The sequence below is a fragment of the Spermophilus citellus genome (genome assembly GCF_964194105.1).
Source record: "Spermophilus citellus genome assembly, chromosome: 2".
NCBI classification, from domain to species: Eukaryota; Metazoa; Chordata; class Mammalia; order Rodentia; family Sciuridae; genus Spermophilus; species Spermophilus citellus.
Window position 1 is genome coordinate 255,555,917 of NC_138183.1, and position 19,813 is coordinate 255,575,729.

The following is a 19,813-nucleotide window of genomic DNA, read 5'->3' on the forward strand; positions in this document are numbered from 1 at the left end:
CCGGGCTTTGCCAACGCTCCTCCCCAGGGTCCCTCGGCTCCGGAAGTGACGAACAGGAAGGGGCGGAGCCAAGACTGCGGTTCCCATAGTGCCCCGGGGCTGCGGCTCGCCGTGCAGGCTTGCCGGAGTTCCAGTGCCGCCTGCTGGAGACCGCGAGTTCAGCGACCGCTTCTGACAAGGAAGTGTGTCATCGCACACCACGGGCGCGAATCCGTTCCGCGCGCACTTCCGGTACTGGCCGGAAGCGGTAGCGGTAGGCCGTGCTGTGCTGCGTTGGTCTGTCCGCGGGAGCCGGCACCGTATACCGCTGGCCGGTCGTGCACAGCCGAATACTACTTTATTTTATTTTAGTGCCCAATACTACTGTATTTTCAAAGAACCTGGAAGCCACAACCCACCAGCCCAGACCAAACTGGCTCCAAAGGATGGCTAGGGTGCCCAGGATGCTGAGTATCAGTACCTCTGAGGGCAGTAAGAAGGCCTACTGCCCCATGCACGTGGAGCCCGACCTCCTGGAGTCCCCCACTCCAGGGACCCGAGGCCTGACCCAGGAGGTGCGGGGCGGGGGCGAGGCTCGGCCTTCCACGGCAGGTTCTCCCCTCTATAGGCCACAGGCCCCAGCCCGGCGACATCCTTTGTCCCTTCCACCTTTGTCCCTTCCACCGGAGGGCGGCGTCTTCCCTCGGCTGAAGTACCCTCCGACCTTCCTCCACAAGGCCTGCCTGCCCCGCCTCCCCGGGAAGCCGGGATCCAGGTCCTGTTGTGGCCTCTCCTGGAGACGCCCCGTTCCTCAGCCCCCTGGTCTGCGGGGCACCTTTGGGACACCTTATCCTGCCCTGCCCAGAACCTGGCTAGGAATGAATGTTTTTGCTTCCGGAAGCCCACGTCGAAGCACCCCAGCTAGTAGGCAACACTGAGGGGGAGTAGGAAGGAGGAGGCGCCTTTAACCACCAGCTAACCCCAGAGGCAAGGACGGGGCGAGACCTTGCCGAGACCCTGCAGTGCTCCAGTGTAGGGCAGGCTAGTTTCCAGAGTCAGACTCAAGGAGGCTGCTGGGTGCCGGTGACAGAATTCCACCCAGGTCCAGCCAATTAAATGTCCCAGTCAGTTTTTCATACTGCCCTACCCAGACTAAGGGGAAAGCAGCCTGGCCTAGGCTGGGGACCTCAAAGACCGGGGCATCTAGTCAAGCCCATTGGTTGTAAGAGATGGAGCTAGGAGAAAAGGGTGGGTGTTGCCCAGAAGACTGCTGAGCTTCAGAGCCTCAGTTCACCACTCTGGGCTGCGTGGGCCTCCAGGAGGCTTTAAAATTTTCCTCGCCAGCCCCTTTAAAATACGGTTTTAGGCTGAGTGACCCAGCTTAATGGAATACTTAAGGCACCCAAATAGGGAGACATCCTGAAATGCTTGGGGGAGGGTCTTGCAGCTCTACCCCCAGCACATCATATACTGAATTCCCTGTCTGGCCCCGCTTGTCCCTCTGGGGATGATGTGTCCAAGCGGTGAGATGGGAGTGACGTCAAGACTGCTGTGGCAGCACAGAGCCCCCAAAAGGGTCATTCAGCACATGGGACTGTTCCCCAAAGTCCAGCCCTGCCCACCCACTGTAGCCAGCAGCCCCTCTTGGGCCAGCTCCCCCTTGGCCTGGGAAAGTCCAGATCGGGGCCAAACTCACAATGGGCTCACCTGGCCTTGGGTGCTGCTGGCACAGGAACTGGCTCCACAGTCCTGTTAGCATGCCTGATTTTCCTTCTTTATTAAATGATTTTCAAGATGTTGTAATTACAATTGAAGGTGACGTGTTAGAAAGGACAGGTGCATTGAAGGCATAAAGAGTGCTCAGACCCGGCTCTCAAAATGGGGGCAGGGAAGGAACAAGGATTAAAAAGGTGCAGCCCATGGGACAAGGAAGGGGGGGCAACAGCCCCGCAGCCCAGCCATGCTGAGCCTCAGGACAGGTGTCCCTGGGAGGGCGCTGGCTTAGCAGGCAGAGCTCACTAAGGGGCCCCTTCAGCACAGGGTCCCCAAGGCCCAAGTTTGCTCCACCCCCACCCACGCACACGCCACCTACAGGTGACGTCAGCCCCAAAAAGGTAACAGGAAAGTTCAGAACAAAAAAACCTCAAAAGTAAAAAGGCTAAGTGTAGCAGAGTAATACCGGAAACGTTATATACACAGGTGGTGACAGCCCTGCAGCACCTCCGGGTCACTCTGGGGCACCGCAGGGGCTCAGTACACAGAGCTGTTCCGGATGCCACAGCACAGCACCATGCTCAGGATCATCTCGAAGATCTGTAGGGAGGAGGCAGGGTGAGGTCAGCACCCGAAAGGCAGGGGGCTTCAGTGCCCACAAACAGAGGCCCTGCCCCCACCAACTCACCATTATGACAGCAACGACGATGGCGGCAATGCCGATGAGGTACAGCTTTCCCGAGAAGAGTTCATCAATCTTCTGGTGGCAGTCCTCCTGCAGGGGCAGTGGGCGGTCAGCAGACAGCCCAAAAGCAGAAGGGATGGGTGGCCTTGTCCCTGCCTCTCCCACCCCCACATCAGGAGAGGTGGCGCAGCAGCTGGGCTCTGCCCAGAGTTGTTCTGTCCATTTAAAAAGAATCCAAACCATGGGGACATATTGCCTGAAGACTCCCCTACCTCAAGGCCATGATCACTGGTATTGCTACGTTTACCAAGGGACTTCCATAGGTGCTGGGTGGGCCTCCAGTGGCATCAACAGCTTTGGGCAGTGACCCAGGTGGTAAGGACTCTGTGTGTCCCCCATGCATGAGTGGAAGTGCAGGCCCTGGGCGAGGCCATCTGGGAGTCTCCCCTCTTCCTCGTGGGCCACACTCAACCTACCCAGCCCTCCCAACAGAGCAGCCTTGGTGCCACCCCCAAACCAGGACCCACCCAGATAGGTGGAGGCCCCTGCCTCTGCCCCACCCACCAGTGCACACCTTGAAGAGATTGGTGAAGATGTTGCTCCCCGATGGACAAAGGTTGTTTCTCAGCACTGAGGTGGACAGTGCCGACAAGGTGTTGGAGCCGCAGCAATTGAGCTGTAGAGACCGAGAGTGTCTGGGTCAGTTCTGGGCATCGGGGGAGAGCGGCCAGAGCGTAGGTGTGGCAGGGGGTGGGGAGCAGGGGTACGCATTACACCCCCCTGAAATGCATCAGGGATGTTGGGGGCGGTAGTGGTCGTGCCCAGCTGCACTGTTTGGCCCACACTTCTGGCCAACCAGGCCACAAGGTGCCCATCCAGGGACGCCAGGGTCACACAGACTGCCAAGCTGGGACCCCTCCTGCTCCTGACGTCTGGGCTGTGGCAGGACTCATCTGGAAAGGTGAGTACCCCACTGGGGCCCGCCCCAGCTCAGCCTCACCGTCTCATGGAAGGTCTTCACCACGGCCTTGGCGTTGCTGGCATCGTCATCCACCACAGCCTGCTGCAGGGCCTGGTCATAGAACTGCTTCACATCCTTAGCAATCTGAGGCAGAGTGGTCACATTAGTGGGGACCATCCCTAAGGGTACACCCTGCAATAAGCTTCCCCCAATGTGTTTGGTCCCAATGCCACCTCCCCCGTGGAACCCTTGAGATCCTCTTACCAGGCAGACCCCAGGAGGAGTCCCAGGAGAACCCCAAAACCCTGGACTAAGACCCACCCATCACTCAAGACCTGGGCAGAGGGCATTCCTCCACCCCTCTAGGCTCCCTGGTGGGCCCAGGCTCACCTGGTCCTTGTGGACGAAGCCCCAGATGCCGGCAGCCACCTCACAGGCAAAGAGGATCACTAGGCAGGTAAAAAACTGGAGAGAGGAGGAGGGATCAGGCTGTGGCAGGGTCCTGGACCAGCATGGGGTTGGCCTTCTGCAGAGGGCAGGTGCCCATGTAACCAGCAGGTGTGCATATTATGGCCAGGGGAGGAGCTGACAGTATCCACCAACCCACATCCCAACCAGGGAGACAGAAAGCACAGAGCCCAAGACGCAGGCCCCCTAGTGAGATGCTAAAGCACTCACACAGAAACACTGCCCGGGGTCTGCAGGAGGGGCTGCAGGAGCAATGGAGAATCACTCAGGGGGATTGTGGGTGGCCAGCCCCGGGCTGGAGCCCCTGGCAGGTGCATGCAGCAGTAGGCCTCCTGAGCCACCCTTTCTCCTGCTTGCCATGGGAAAGGAGACATGTGCCTCAACTTCCCCAGCTGGGGACATGAGCACAGGGCCCCCCTTCCAGAATGGCCAGGCCTGGAAGGCACAGCAGGGCCTCAGTCTCCTGCCAGTGGGTGGTCCCCGAGACACTTGAAGCTGGTCTTGGGGACTCAATCTCTGTGATGTTTGTGGATTGTTTTTAAAGAAAATAAAAAGTTCTCCTTGGAAGTAGTAGCCTCCAGGACTAGATGGAAGTAAAACACGGTGAGAGACAATTTACAAACCAAACAGGAAAATCAGAGCCTAAGTTCTGGGGAGAGGCGGAGGCTACCCAGAGGCTGTTGGGCTGAACCAAAGACCCTGGGCCTGCCCCTGTGCTCATGGCCACCCCTTCCTCTGCCAGCTGGATGCTGCTCCCCATTCCAGGCCCAGGACTCCCTGACCTTACCGTCCCAAGCAGACACTGGGATTCCTGAATGGCCCCGTAGCAGCCCAGGAAGCCGACGAACATCATCACAGCCCCCACAGCAATGAGGATGTAGATGCCTGTGGGACAGGGACCAGGGTGAGTTGCTGCTTGGCACTGCCTGAGACACGGGCTCAGCCTGGCTGCGTGAGCTCCTCTGTGCCTCAGCCCTCTTCTGTGACACAGGAGGAGGCCGACGATGCCAAGGGGAGGGCCGCACAGCACCCAAGTGTACAGAGTGCTGGCGACTAGTGCCCCAGCACCCAGCACCAGCACCCATGTCCACGCCCAGCTTGAAGGTTGGGAAGGACACCCGCTGTAGCATCAGGAGCTGCTTGGGGTCCCAGCTGTTGACCTGGGGGTGGTGAGGTGAAATGAGGTGGAGGCCCCCTGCTGGCACACAGCAGTCCACTCTAGCTGACCCCATCGTAGGGACGTCACCATGTGAGCCAGGCTGCTCTGCCTTGTACACTGAGAACTGAATGGAGTGTCCAAGCCACTGAGAGTGGCTGGGGCAGCTGAGGAGAGCACACCCTGCTGACCTGCCCATACCCACCAGCTTGGCATGTGTTCCTGGGAGGCGGGCAGACATCCCAAAGGGCAGGGGGTCACCAAGGCCCAGGAGGTGCCAGGTCACATTGCTGTCCTGGAGCCCATGCCACCGCCTATCCCTTGGGAAAGGCCACAGTGTCCCTGTAGGGCTTTCCCAGCCCCTCATCCCATCCCCCCATCACCATGGCAACGCTGCCGGGCAGCCCAAACCTCTTTGCTCAAAGCCAGGCCCATTGTCCCCCAGGCTGGCCAGTCCAGGGAGAAGGAGCCAGGGGCCAGGACCCACCACCAGGCTTAGAAAAGCAACATATCTGGGACCTGGTCCCCTGGGCCCCCTCACTGGCCAGAGGACACCTCTGGCCGGCACCAAACACACCTGGCTGAGAAGTCTCCCATCGGGTACACCTCACAGATAGCTCCCCACTTGGGGGGCACAGCACCCTCAAACTGGGCCTCCCTCTCCTCAGCCCTACTTCCAGTGTCCCTGGACAAAAGGGGCATTGCCCTTTTTTGCCTTGAAGAGTCCTAGGAGCAGGAGACCCAAGCCTACAGGACTCAGGGACAGGCCCAGGGCTGCCCAGAGCCCCTCCAGTGTTCTGGGAGCCTGAAGTGTTCCGGGGGTGCTGAGCCAGCTGGCCCGTTCGCCTCCCCCAGCACTGCACAAAGCGCCTTTGTCAGAGTTGGCATCTGCTCCTGCAGGGCCCAACCCAGAAGCAGCGGGGACTCAGGAAGGCCAATTTTGAATGGGCAGAGACTTGGTGGCCAGAGGGGCTCTGAGTGGTCCCTACCCACAGGGCACAGGCAGAGCCAGAGAGTGGCAAGCTCTGACATCCAACCCAACCTGCCCAGTAGTCCCATGCCTGAAGCTGTCCTCCAGTGCCCAGGAAGCCAATAACCAAGGAGAGGGAGCAGGTGGCTCTGGAGCTGGAGCCTGACATGGGCCACGGAGAGAACACACCATCCAGAGGCCTGCTTCCAATGCCCCCTGCCCTGGCACTGTGGGGCCTGCCTGGCAGCCCCTTTCCCCTGGTACCACCCTCAGCAGGTACCTTGACAAGCCTGTGGTGTCCACCCTGCTGAGTGGGGAAAGGAGGCCTGAAGGAGCTGCAGCCCTGAGGGCCAACATGCCTGGCTGTCCTTGCCTTTGCCCAGCTCACCCCAACTGACCTCGTCTAAAGTGAAGTAAGCCCTCCACTCCTGTCTGGCCCCACTGGGCCAATAGTGACCCACACTGAGCTGTTCTAGCCACCGTCTCGGCTGCCATGTCCCCAAGAGAGTGGTTCTTGGCAAAAGTGCCTGCCCCAAGGCCACTTAACTCCAGCCCTGCAAAGCCCAATAACCAGGGTGCCCAGGCCCAGGGAGAAGGCAGGTGGGCAGCAGCACATGCACAAGAGGAGAGGGATGTGCCGATGACACTCTGGCCAGGAGGCTGTTACCAGCTCGGGGGTGGCAGCTCCTGCATTTGCTGGGAGCCCCCTGAACCCCCAATACTCCTGATTATCTTAGAAGAGGGGAAAAAAGGTCAGGGAGGGACCTCCCTGGAGAACCCCACCCCTCAGGAGTTCAGAAGGTACTGGTCAGGTCCCCCATCCCCTCAGATATGGGGCAAAGCTAACATTGTGCTCCCAAGGGAGCCTGGCCTAAGCATGTCACCAGTGTAGCAGGCCACAGTCTGCGTGTGAGCCTACAGGGTGGGTGGCTGCCCCCTGGGAGGGCACACAGTACTGAGGCTACAGGGACCTGCAGGCAGGGCACGGGACCTCCCAGAACAGCTGGGCCTGGAAACCAGCCCCAGCCCCAGGCGCACCCACCCCGTCCTATCTGGACCTCAGCCACATCCATGCTCTCTATGGAAGACAGAGGTCCCGGGAGGAGGGTGGGTAGGGCAAGGAGAGAAAGGAGTGACAGCCCTGGGGTGATCAGAACTCTTGCCTATCCTGGGACACCCAGGTGGGACAGGGAGGGGCATTTCTGGGCTCCCAGGGCCTACTCAGCAGCCAGCATGTCTTCCAAGTTGGTAAGAGGGCCCCACCCCATCCAGGCTCCACCAGGACGAAGGACAGCAGCAGGCTTCAGATGGAGCCCTGGACCAGGGGCCCCTCCTTTAAAGGGCAGAAACATCAACACTGCCAGAACTTCCAGGCGCCAGGCCCGCCTCCAAGGGAGGGCAAGGGGGAAGGCTGCTTGCACAGCCTGGGCCCTCCTCCTGGTCACCCTGCCTCTGGGGCGCTGGAGGCTCAGTCCCCCACAGGCAGCCTAATAAGGTAGCAAGGTGTGGCAGCAGCATGGGGGAGGGGGAAGCCTCTGATGCAGCCCAGGCATCCAGCCCCACCCACCCAGAGCCTCCCCAGAAATGCCTGAGTTAAAATAAGATCTTGAAACCAATCCCCAAGCCCTTCCGGCTGCCCGCCCTCCCTGGCCCCAGCCTAGTCCGTGGTGATTAGTGGGGTCCCCAGCAGCCACATGCCCATCCCTGGGTCAATCCTCCTGCTCCAAGAGCCCCTTTGGAGCTGGCTGGGACCCCGTACTGATGCCCACTTACCCTCGGGCCCTGCCTCCTCCTGGAAGGCACTGGAAGCCCTGGGCTCTTGAGCAGACCCTGTGCCATGTATCACTCACCCACATAGAAGGTGCTGGGTGCAGGCTTGTCTCCCAGTTCCAGGTAGAGCAAGCTGGTGGTCTGAGGGTCATGGCGCAGCCACAGGGCCACACCCAGGATCACGCCTCCGGCCAGCTGGAGAAAGAGTGGGGAGCAGTGTCACAGGTAGCCTGCTGACAGCACCTCCAGTCGGGGAGGGGGCCTCAGCAGGGACCACAGACGGGTCTTTTGGCCACCATTCACTGGAACCCAAGGGCCACCCCAGCACCTGAGCTGTGACTCCAGGGCAGGGCTGCCAAGTGAGACAGGATGTACAACGTGAATTTCAGATCAACAAGGAAGACGACTGCAGTCCACCCATGCCCAGCGTTTCAGGGACACTCAGGAAACCCACGGATCTCCAATGCCAGGTTGACCTGATGTTCTGTCCTAAATCTGGCCAGAGGCCACACCAGGACCTGAGCACCCTAAGGACTGCTGAGCCTTTCCCAAGGGGGCGGGGATCTGGTGGCCTCCAGGAAGTGGCAGGGGCATGACCGGCCGTGGCTTGTGGAGGAAGTGGCTGCTGAGGAGGGGTCCCTGCTCAGGGCTGGCATGCAGGGACAGGCTCAGGCTGAGGCCATCCTGTGTATCCATGACCGCCTTCAGCCAGCTGGGGACTGCCCTTGAGGCAGGTCCCAACCAGGCCCAGCCCCGTCTTCCCCCAGCAGCTGACCAGGATAGATGCCTGCTGGGCCCGGGCACCTGGCCCTCCCTCCTCAGGCCACAGACACCCCGGGGTGGTGGCTGTAGGCTCACCCTGCTGCGGCTCTTGGTACCTGGCACCATGAAGGGCTTCTGCAAACACACAGATCCCAGGAATGGCGGGACACCCTGTGTCCTGCCTGCCCTGGCCCTCTTCTACTCCAGCACCTCTCAGCCAAAGACTTCAGAGGAGCAGAGGGCACAGACACTGTCCCTCGGACTCCTACTGTCCCTCCCTGCCCTTGGTGTGAAGCACAGTCCCACAATCCCTCAACCTGGGGACACTGTAACCCTGGGACCACAGAACCAATCTCTTCTGGGGTCCCTGACTCACAGTGGGGCCAACATCTCTGGACTGTCTGGGTAGAGGACCTCTGCTTTGCTGGAGGACATGGAGACCTGCCTGACACCTGGGCACAGACCCTGGGAGGCACATGCTGACGAGGCCCTGCCAGGGGCAAGGGCACAGGTCTGAGTGGCAGTCAGGGTCTACCATGGGGGACCCACCACTAGCTCCTCTGGGCCTCAAGGGCCCTGCCTTCATGCTCCACTCCACCCTTGCAGAGGGCCAGGCCACGGGGGGCTTCCTGGAGGCAGGTGCATGGGGACACACCAAGAACAGCTCTGGGGAGGCACTGCACCTCCTTCTGGTCACCACTGGCAGTGAGTGCCAGAGGCGGGCGGCCCTCCAACAGGCACGTGGGGCGCTTGGTAGGGCCACCTGCAGGGACGGGCCCCCGCCCTGGTCTGCCTGCAAGTCCGGGCTGATGCTCACCCCACAGTGGACTCAGAGCTGTCAAACAGGAACAGAAACTGAAACTGGGCCTCAAGAAAAGCACCCAGTGGCCAGGTCCCGCTCCACCGGTCCTGGCCAGGGAAGCAGGGCCTGGGGGAAGGGAGATGTGTGTAGGACAGCTCGTGCAACCAACGGCACTGAAGGAAAGCCCCGAGTGGCCCGGGGATCCCCAGGTAGGCTGGCTCTAGGTCCTGGAGGGGAGTGGGCCGGCCAGGAGCTGTGGCCCCCAGGCCTTCAGGGCGAGGGCCGAGGCACCCCCAGGTCAGCAGGCCAGGGCGTCCTCCTGGTGAACCCGCCCATCTCCGCTACTGTGGTTCCAATGGCTCTTGTGACTGCACCCGCCCCTCCCGTGTGGTTCCTCTGCTTGGGCCTCCCCTGTGGGAGAGGAATAGGCCCCACTTACCCGTCAGGGCCCTGGACGGAGGCTCATTCCCATCAGCCAGCACAGTAGACATTGCTGCCACTGAGGGCCCTGCTGGTCAAACTGGAAACAGCCTGGCAGCTGGGGCCCCAAGCACGTCCCTCGTGACCAGGCCCTGTGGTGGTGCCAGGGGTCCCCAGGGCTTTCTGAGGAAGAGATGGCGGGCAGCCCCAGGGCGCCACGCTGGGCTCCTCTGCGCCAGCTGCCATCTGTGGCTCTAGGGGAGCAAGCGACAGGCTGAGCTGCCTGGTAACTCTGGCTCCCACTGAGGCTCTGAAAACGTCACGCGTTCTGTTTGGAAGCTGGTTCAGAGTTCATGGAGAGAGGTTCTGGGGGCTCCTGAAGGGGGAGGGGCCCCAAGGCCTGGTCATAAACTTTGACTCAGCTGTGGTCACCCGCCTTCCTCTGCCTCAGTGTCCCCACCCGTAAGACAGCTGCACAGGCAACAGCTGTTCCGCAGGGGCTGACCCCACCCCGTGCCCTCCCAGGCTGGGTGGGGCACCCCTACCTTCTCCATGCAGCTGGGGGGTGGGGGCAACACCTCCTGAGGGTGAGGGGAGCAGTGCTCAGCTACCCCAGCTGGTGGTGCGATGGGGCTGAGTCACCACTCTCCATCTGCTCAAGGAAGAGGGCTTCCTGTCGGGACTTCGGGGTCGGTCGGGTGGCAGGAGGCTACCTCTAGGTTCGCCCTAGCAAGGGGCTGGCTGGGCCTTCCAGGCAGGGGAGAGCCAGACCCCCAACTGAAAGGGTCCCGAGGTCTTCTATCAGAACAGCAGTGGGAGGGCAGAGGGAGGGCTGGGAAAGACCCCCAGGAGGGGCCCAGGAGGGCAGCTGGAGGTCCCCAGTGAGTCAGAGCTCATAAGAATCCTCTTCCAGAGACCAGGGAAGCAGGACAGCCCCAGCTGGGACGGGACGTGCCTAACAAAGGACTTGTGGCCAGAGGATGCTCGGCACTCGATGGCAAGGAAGCCAGCCCCCAAGGCGCACAGAGGCAGGACGGGCACCACACGACACAGGGCCAGCACCACGCACGGACGGAGGCCACCCTCCAGCACCCAGCACCCAGCACCGAACAACCCCAACCCGACCACCAGGCTGCCTGAGATAGAAAATGACCGCCATCCCTGTGCCCACGAGGGCAGCAGTGGGGTTCGGAGGGCCCAGCGCAGCCGTGGCTGATGCTCAGACCTCCTTGAAGTCAGCCCCACACCTGCCGCACACCCGGGGCCCCTCCAGGTATTCACCCAAGAGAAGGAGCCCAGCTTCACACAAGACTCAGGTTCTTTCCTGTTCAGCCCCGAACTAGTAACAGCCTGTGGGCCCAGCGCTGGTGACTGTGGGCCTGGGGCTCATCCTGCGTGGACCCTCATCAGCGAAAAGGGGCAGGACAGCAAAAGAGCAGGCACCTTATGACTCCACCTGTGTGAGCAGGTCTGCGAGGGGGTCCAGGCCACAGCCCAGAACAGTGCAGGGAGGAAGGACAAAGGACCCTGCGTTCTGCAGTGGCGACCGTTTCACGGGGCCACCAGCGTGTCGACTTACTCCGCTGCACACGGTAATCCTAGGCCAGTGCTACATGCCATCTGCATCTACGGAAAGCTGTTCGAGAACCCCCGCCCCCCATGTCCTGCAGACTGACCACTGAGGGGAGAAAGGACCTCCTGACACTCGTGTTTTCCTGGGCAGGAGCCAGACGTCCCCGTGGCCAGCAGTGAGCATCTGCACATGCTGGAGTCTTGTCCACAGAGAAGGAAAACCCAGCTGTGTAACTACAGAACACAGAGGCCAAGTCAAGAGCCCAGTGTCCATGGAAAATGGGGACTGACAGAGCTGGGCAGAGGGCAGGCATGAAGGAAGGCCCGAGCCCCTGGCTGCCGGGTCACATCTGACCGAGTGACTGCAGGCCCATCTCAGTGCTCCTGCCTCCAGGATTCTCACTTGTAAAATGAAGTAGAGGCACAGAAGCTCCCACACAGAGACGGGCCACACGGTGGACAGTACCCAGCTGTGGACAGCACTCGGGATGTGATCAGCTAGGCCTTAGAAACAAGCAGTCTGCAATGTCCCTCGCACCCCTCTCGGAGACACGTCCGCTCAAAGCTGCCTGCAGAAGCAGTTCCCACCTGCTCCCTGACCCCAAGATACTCCTGCCACCTAACATACTCCCTGCACAGGGGCAGGGGTGGAGCGAGCGCCCAGGTATCGTGTCCAGGTTCCTGGAGGCCTCCACACCAGGAAACAGAAAGGCGTATTCATGACTCTGTGAAGGGTTTTGTTTCTTCCTGCTTCCTGAGAATTAATAAATAACAGACTTGACTTCAACAAGGGGGGTGCCAGCACGCTGGGTCCCTGCCCAGCCTGTTGGTGTTTCCCAGCAGCAGCTGATGGGGTGCAGGCTTGGGGCAGCTTCCTCCTCCATGCCAGCTGCCTACAGTGAGTGACCCTTAGCCAGACCCAGGACGCAGCCAGAGCCGGGGCTTCTTAGGGGGCTCTCCCACTTTAGCACGTGTGCCCCTCCCAGAAAGGGTGGGGCTCCAGTCCCCCAGCTGGCTGGCCCAAGGGGTCACTTCAAGTGCTGCCCATAGTGCCAGAGAACAAGGACGGTTCTCAGGTCAGCTAGCCCCTTTAAGCTGGGCACCTAACTCCAGCCCAGACCCTGCCCCTGCCTCTGGAAACTGGGGGTGTCTCAGGCTCCGTGTCCGCTCACTGCCAGGGTCAGGGTACACGCACGTGCTGGTAAGTGTCCTAGCACCTACCCGCTCAGCAGCTGGGGTGCTGGAGGTGGAGAGGGAGGAAAGGCAGGATGCTCAGGTGACCTGGGTGGCAGGGAGCCCACCAAGGGGAGGCCAGCCACCGTCCTCCCTAGCCCGGGTCCCTGCAGACTGAGCTCCATTCTCCGTCCACTGTGAGGGGCAGTGCTTGGTCTGAGTGTGGGACTGGAACAAGTCCTCCTCCCTGGGGGACACAGGACCCTTCTCAGGCCTCCTTGGAGGCAGCCACTCCTCTAGGGCCCCAGTGTGGCCTCAGGAGAGGAGCTGCGGAGGCTGGGCAGGAAGGAGGAAGCCTGGCGAGAGCAGGAATAGATGCTCACCTCGGCCAGGAAGCGCAGCGCCTCTCACTGGGCTCTCAGGAAGCGGCCTGTCCGGTGTCTAAAAATAAATGCTAAGAGAGGACCTAGACCTGGTCCTGCCGACCAGCTGGGGGATGCAATGGACTAAGACATGAGCACTTGGGTGCGGGGAGTGGGCTGGCCCCGAGGCGGCCCCTCACTGGAGGCAGGCTAGCCACGAGGTGCCCTGCTTGCTCGTCACACGTCTGCCTCCACTGGGAAGCCCACCTGCCCTGAGTGGCCCTGTGGGGAGTGGCCTGCCAGAGATGTGCAGGGGGCTGCAGGTGACCAGGACCCTCGGAGTTGTGTGCTCCAAAGAGGTGTGGGGACAGCCACGGGAGGCAGGCCGCAGGCAGGGTCTGAGGATGGGTAGGCCAGGCGTCACAGCCAGCAGCACTCCGCGGGCTCAGGGCTGTACCTGCTCCACCTGGGTAGGACCGCCCGCCCCAGGGAAGCCCAGAGCCAGGACACAGAAGAGTCAGAGGCTGTGGGACGGGCTCTAGTCCCAGCCTCCCCCGCCCCCTCCTCCTGCGGTTTGTGGTTGCTTGCTCTCAATCTCCTTATCGCCAACGGTCTGGTCTGAAAACAGCCCCGCACAGCTGGAGGCCAGGGTCTCCCACGCCCTGCCTGGCACAGTGCTACTTCAGGAGCCACTATCACCTCCTCGGGCACAGAGGGGGGGAGTGTCTGTATAGCTGAAGTTGCTACACCCAAGGAGGGGAGCAGGAAGCAGAGCCTCTGGCCAGGCCGTGGGAGCCGCGGGAGGGCTGGGCTCCCTGAGAGCCCCAGGGCTGCAGGCTGCTTCCCCTCACAAGCCAGGGGTCCACTCCAGAGCTCCAGCTCCAAGCCCCAGGACTGGAGCTCTGGCAGGGCAGGGACCAGGGACCTTGTTCCCACACCCTGCCAGCGGAGCACCTCGAGACACCACCAGAAGCTCCCTGGCAGCTGCACCACAGCTCAATGTGCAGTCACAGGTGACCACACAGACCCTCCGGAGAGAGTGCTGATCCAGCCGACCGGGGGCGTGACGGGAGTAAGATGCCACTCGGGGAAGCACGGGGTGCCCAGATGCCTCCTTGCTGGGGCCCTCGGGCCTTCCCCTTCCTGATAATGGCCAAGTTACCTCAATAACTGTGGCAAGGATGAAGATGGATGAACTTCCTCTCCAAATCAGAAAAGGGCACATCTTCAGAGAGGAGAGCAGGGCCAGGAGCCCCAGGCCTAGCGTCTGGCTCCCTGCGCCACCTTACCTCCTTGGTGTGGGGACCCCACACTGGGCACTCTCTGCCCCTTCAAGGAGGATCCTCACCACCCACTCAGCGTTTCCAGACTATGAAACTCTGGGCCTCTGGTTCTAATGCCCCTCTCTGAACCCGCAGCCTTTACCAGACCTGGAGCCCAGGAGGACGGCTGCCCCCAGCTAGAACCCCTCCCCTCCCATGGCCACAGTGCTGGTACGGCAAAGGCTGCTGCCCTGCCACACAGGGAGTAAAAGCCAACTACCAGCTGACCATGGACCAGCCCCTGGGGCCTGGCCCTCTGCCACAGGGATGCCCCCAGCCAGAGGCTACCCAGAGGACCCAGTCATCTCAAAAACTTTAGCACCTGCTTTGCAGCCCACCAGGTAAAGTGGCTTCTGTTGCACCCAGAGGTACACAGTACTGTGTAGAGGGGACAGGGTATTAGGAGGTCCAGAGGTTCCTGGAAGGCCACCCAGCATGCTGGGTCAGAGTACTGGACAGGTGCAGGCCCCTGAGAGCCAATTCTGGATGAGCCTGGTTGTTCATGCAGCTGTCCAGGGAACAAGGTGGACGCCTCCAGCACTGGAAGATCACCTGGCACTCACTGCCTGATTGGTCTGTGTCCCAGGCTTGGGTTCCAAAACCCAAGGCCAGTGCAAGGGTGAGAACCTGCCCCCTCCATGGTGCCTGGACTCTAAACCTTATTGATCTTACGGATTGCAGGACTTTGGGTTGGGAGGGTGTGGGGTCAGCCTCCCTGTCTGGGCTTGGAGGCAGCTAAGACTGAATTGGGACTGGATTTGATTTCTGGAGCCAGACCTGAGCTGGGGTGGAGGTGGTGGGAGAAGGCCTGGCGTGCCCTAGAAGGAACAGAGAGGGGCCTCTCATTAGACAGTGGCAACACGTGGGCCCTGGAGCAGGGCCAGCTGGAGGGGCACCAGGGTCCCAGGCCCCCTGCCTCCTTGCAGCAGCTCTGTGCCCCTGTCTGCCGACACCCTCACTGGAGCCAGCATGGCCAGGGACAAACCACAGACTTCCTCTTCTCAGCCCATCATGGACTGACGGTTGTCTCCCCAAAGCTGGGCAGCCAGAAGCCAGACGGCCTGGGGGCACCAGGGGAAGTCCACTCGCCCACCGGGTGCAACCAGGCACAGGAAGCCCTGCCCCCACCCAGAGCCTGCCTGGACTGTAGCCCCTCTGCGGGAAGAAAGGCCACAGTCACCAAGTGACAGTCATGTGCTGTCTGAGGGGAATATTGAATGCCAGTTAGCGCGGCCGCTAATCAGTCTTCTTTGAGGTGGGCTTGCCACCAGTCACCTAAGTCCAGAGGGGCAGCCAGTTTGGGGCAGAAGATAGGACCCTTCTCCATCAAAGACTGGTGGCACCTCTCCCGGGCTCCCTGGCCAGAAGCCATGGAGAAGACCATCATGATGCCCATTTCACAAGATGAGAAGGGAGGCTCTGCAGGCCAGTCACCTGTCCCAGGACAGAGCCCTGCTCTCCTTCCTGCCCTACTTCCAGGAGCAAGTCTCAAAGCAGCAAGTCTTGGGCACCAACACTCCAGTAGGAGCCCCTGCACCCACCCCAAGGGATTGGATGTCCTCACTACTTGGTTAGGCATCTGCATGGTCTCCCCTGCTTGGGCCGGCCTGCTGCTCATCCTCCTGCCCTGTCCCTTGTCTTAAGCCTGCTGCCACACACTCAGAGTGTCCGGGACCTCACTAGCCCCAAAGCAGCAGCCAGTCAGGAGAGGCTGAGAGCTCAAGACTGCCTGGGGCCCTGCGTCTCAGTGTAGGAGAGAGCCAGCAATGGGAGTGTGCGTGAGAGACCAGGTTGTCACAGCGCTTCTAAAGAGGCAGGCTAGGCGGCCTGGGATGCTCCAACCACAGGGACGCTTTCTTCCGCTCTAAACAGAACTTTAAAAAAAAAAAGTGCCGCATCCAGACACCCACTGTCAAGTTGTGCTCACCCAGCTTCCCGTGAGCCCCTGGTACTGCCCTGTGTCCATGTCAGGCCAGGCGCGGCAGGGTCCTCCAGGTGCCCTGGGAACGGCAGCCCCTTCCCACACACTTCCTACCCTCAGCTTCGCTCTCCCTGGCTGGACCCTGTTGGACATCATGCCCTGCATCTATTTCCTGAGCTCTCCCCATGCCGAGCCCCTTGCCCCACACTTGGCTACATTAGCTAGTCTGCCCACAGCCTCAGTCTTTCTTGGGGAGGGACCGTGAGGACACCCCTGAGTGGCAGAAAGCAGAGGCCCAGCACTGGAGCAGCGGAGTTGGGCTCAATTAGGTCCATCCCTGGCACCATGGTGCTCTCAGCCACAGGACCAGCCCTGCGATGCATTTGAGACAGAGGGGCTCTTCTGCCAGGCCCTCCCAGCTCAACTCTGAATTTCCAGCCAGTGCAGGGTCCACAGAACTGTGAACATAAAAAGACATGCATGTTCTGCACTGGGCAGGCCCCTGGGATGGGCAGGAGGAGCACCCTGGGGGATGTGTTGGCCTCATCCTGGCTGCCTGGGAAACAACCCACCTCCTGGAGGCCCAGCTCCCAGGGGAGCCTGAGCGCCCTCCCAGCTGGGGCAGGGGGTGGGCCTCAAGGGCTGATGCACAGCCCAGAGGCCAAAAGGAGGCCCCTTTCCTGCCTGCCCTTCAACTCCTTGCAGGGTCCTCAGTTACAGCCGGGACTCAAGACCAGCAAAGCGACACCCTGGCACAGGCCTGCCTCCAACCTGCCTGGTCCAGAGCAGAAAAACACCGATCAACATTACCACTCAGCAGCGGCCCCCAGGGCCATGCCAGGCAGGGCCAGCCCATCCCAATTGGCCTTGCCGCTCCCCGTGGCCGCCCTGGCTCCCAGATGGTGTGCTGCAGCAGGCCATGCGGCACTGCCTGGCTTGGCAAGACATGCTGTGCCCCCAAACCTACTCCAGCAGGGTCCAGACCAGTGTGTCTCCCCCACAAACATCCCACTGACCCTAGATCCACCCTGGGATCCTTGGCTGTCCAGATGGAAAACAGATGTCCCCAGTCCCACACACTCACTCCAGGGGCTGCATTATAAGTTTACCCGTCCTGCCTCAACTTGAGACACACACTGCCTGTACTTGGCCCTATTCCTGAGAAGGGAGCCTGGGGTGCACAGCAGCTGGGGGCTCAGAGGAGTGGCCAGCAACACCCACCCACATTCCCAGGCTGGGAAGAGTCTCCACCCCTTCCCAATTCCAACTCCGCAGGAAATGGAAACAAAAGGCCAGAGCCACAGAGGAGAAAGTGCTCCTCGGCCAGGCCCGGAGACCAGGGGAGACTGCACTCCAAAAAGTGGACAACCCAGCCCAGACCATCAGCAGGAACCGAAAGCCCGGGATCTTTAGGGTCACCCTCAGTCTGCGTCAACTCAGCCCGGGGCCTCACTCCCCGCCAAAGCTTCCACAGGCCCACAGGCCCGCCGGGGCCATACTGGGGCTGGAATCTGTGTGGTTGCGGAGGGTAAGACGGGCCTCCAGAACTGGGGAAGGTGCGCACCAGCATGAGGCCATCCTGTTGTGCACTCCGCCCTAAACCCGACCCCCAGGACGGTCTCCAGACTGGAGGGTGAGCAGGGCAGGAAGAAAAGTGGTGTGGACTGTCCCCACAGCTGGAGGAAAGTGGGCGCCCCCAAGCCCCAGCTCTCGGCCGCCCATCCAGGGGCGGTGGCCCGGATGAGCTCATGGGGGCGGGGCGCCGGGAGTCCCGCCCTAGAGGCCCCTCAGTACCCGCGAAGCAGGGTGGTCCCCGAAACAGTGGCCAAGAGGGCCACGCGGACTCCGCCGCCGCTGAGGGGTTGGAGTCCGGGATGCGGGTTCGCACGCCCCGCAACCATCGCCATCACGCAACAGGGACGGGTTAGCGGTCCCCAGACTAATGGGACAGACGGGGCGGGGGGGCTGGGCCGCGACGCGCGGACACCTGGCCCGGCTGCCCAGGGGCGCGGCGGCCCTGATCCCGCACTGCGCCCGGAGCCCACAGGTGGCCCCTCAACTTCGCGACGCGCCGCCACCCCGCCACGGGGCCTAGCGCTGCCGCCGGGCCTGCCCGAAAGGGGGTGCGCCTGGCCCCCCCCCCCCGCCGCGACCCCCACTTCCCCTCGGCTCACCCAGAAGACGAAATTGAAGACGAAGAGCAGGTACTTGATGCACTTGGTGCAGCCCTCCACCCCCATGGCGGCGCGGGCGGCGCGAGGCCTGCGGGGCGCGGGCCGGTCCTGGGCTGCGGGCGCGCGGGGACGCGGGGCCGGGCGGGCCGGGGGGCCTGAGGGGCAGGGGGTGTCGGGGCGCGGCGAGCAGGACGCCGAGCCCGAGCGACCTGCGGGCGCGAGGCGCGGGCGACAGGCAGAAGCGAGGCCCGGGTGGCGCGGGGGTCGCCGCGGCGGCTTCGGCTGCGCGCTCGCTCTGTGGCCAGGCGCGCGACCCGTCCGCGTCGCTTATAGGCCGCTGCGGCCCCGCCCCCCTCAGGCCCCGCCTCCGCAGCGCTCCGCGCCCCCTCCCCCTGGCCCCGCCTCTGGCCGCCGCGCGAGGGGCAGGGGCTGCAGAACCTCTCTCCACCTTCCGGAGCCCGAGCACTTTGGGGTTGGCGACCTTGGTGCGGCTGGGACGCGTCCTGGAACTTCGGGAAGGCTCTAAGCCCCCGGGGCTGGTGGCAAAGCCGCGCCTGAGGACCGACCTCTTTCTTCCTGCCTCAGGCTCCCTGGACATTCTGGGAGGACTCCTGGAGGCCGCGAGGCGCCAGAGAAGTGTTGTCAGGCTCAGAGCGCGCGTTGTTCGCATTACTCTCTCGGGAAGGAGAGCGGGTGGGCATGAAGTTGGGCCTGAAGGTCCTGAAGGTAGTGATTTTAGTCAGCAGGCCCTGGCCCCGTAGAAAGGGGTGTCGCTGGCTGCTGTTAGTGGAGTCTGCCTTTGGAAAGGCCACTGGTGCACCCAGAGGTTATCCCCAGACCCGCGTTAAATATCTGGCAGGCACCAAACACCTGCAGGAAACCTCCAGGTACTGGGCATCTCATGCGGCGTCCTCGTGGCCCCTCGCCCTGCTCTTCCTGAAGGTGTGGGGCCCCGCTGGCCTCACTGCTTCTGCTAAGGAGATGAGGACGGACTCTGATTCCCAGTGAGGAGGGCTTTCTCCCCAGGTGAAGAGGGAGTGCTGTCTGTCACCCTAGGTGACACCTCCACCAAGGTGTCCTATGTCCTCCTCTCCCCAAAAGCTGGAGGACGGGGCTGCTTCATGAACAGAGCCTTACCTGGAGACCCTGTGGGGCCACAGTGGGCACTGGGAATGTGGCCACCAAGGAATGCAAGTGCTAATTGTATGTCATAGATGGTGGCCAGTACATACCTTCCTGGACAGAGCAATTCTTTTGGTGGTCAATTTGTAAATTTTTTTAATATATTTTTTTATTGGTTGTTCAAAACATTACAAAGCTCTTGACATATCATCCTTCATACATTTGATTCAAGTGGGTTATGAACTCCCATTTTTACCCCAAATACAGATTGCAGAATCACATCGGTTACACATCCACAATTTTACATAATGGCATATTAGTGACTGTTGTATTCTGCTACCTTTCCTATCCCCTACTATCCCCCCTCCCCTCCCCTCCCGTCTTCTCTCTCTACCCCATCTGCTGTAATTAAATTCTCTCCCTTGTTTTTTTCCCCTTTCCCCTCACAACCTCTTATATGTAATTTTGTGTAACAATGAGG

The 19,813-nt window shown here is 61.5% G+C and overlaps 1 protein-coding gene across 1 annotated transcript; it reads right to left on the bottom strand.

Annotated features, from left to right (window-relative positions):
* Nucleotides 1-1,731: 1,731 nt before the first annotated feature.
* Nucleotides 1,732-18,528, bottom strand: CD81 (CD81 molecule). The gene is made up of 8 exons (XM_081282004.1): nt 18,211-18,528; nt 7,783-7,897; nt 4,594-4,691; nt 3,729-3,803; nt 3,378-3,482; nt 2,952-3,053; nt 2,381-2,467; nt 1,732-2,292 (listed from the first exon to the last, which is right to left on the bottom strand). Exons 1-8 carry the CDS (start codon nt 18,274-18,276, stop codon nt 2,230-2,232), a joined length of 711 nt encoding a protein of 236 aa, XP_081138130.1. The 5' UTR covers nt 18,277-18,528; the 3' UTR covers nt 1,732-2,229.
* Nucleotides 18,529-19,813: the final 1,285 nt, after the last annotated feature.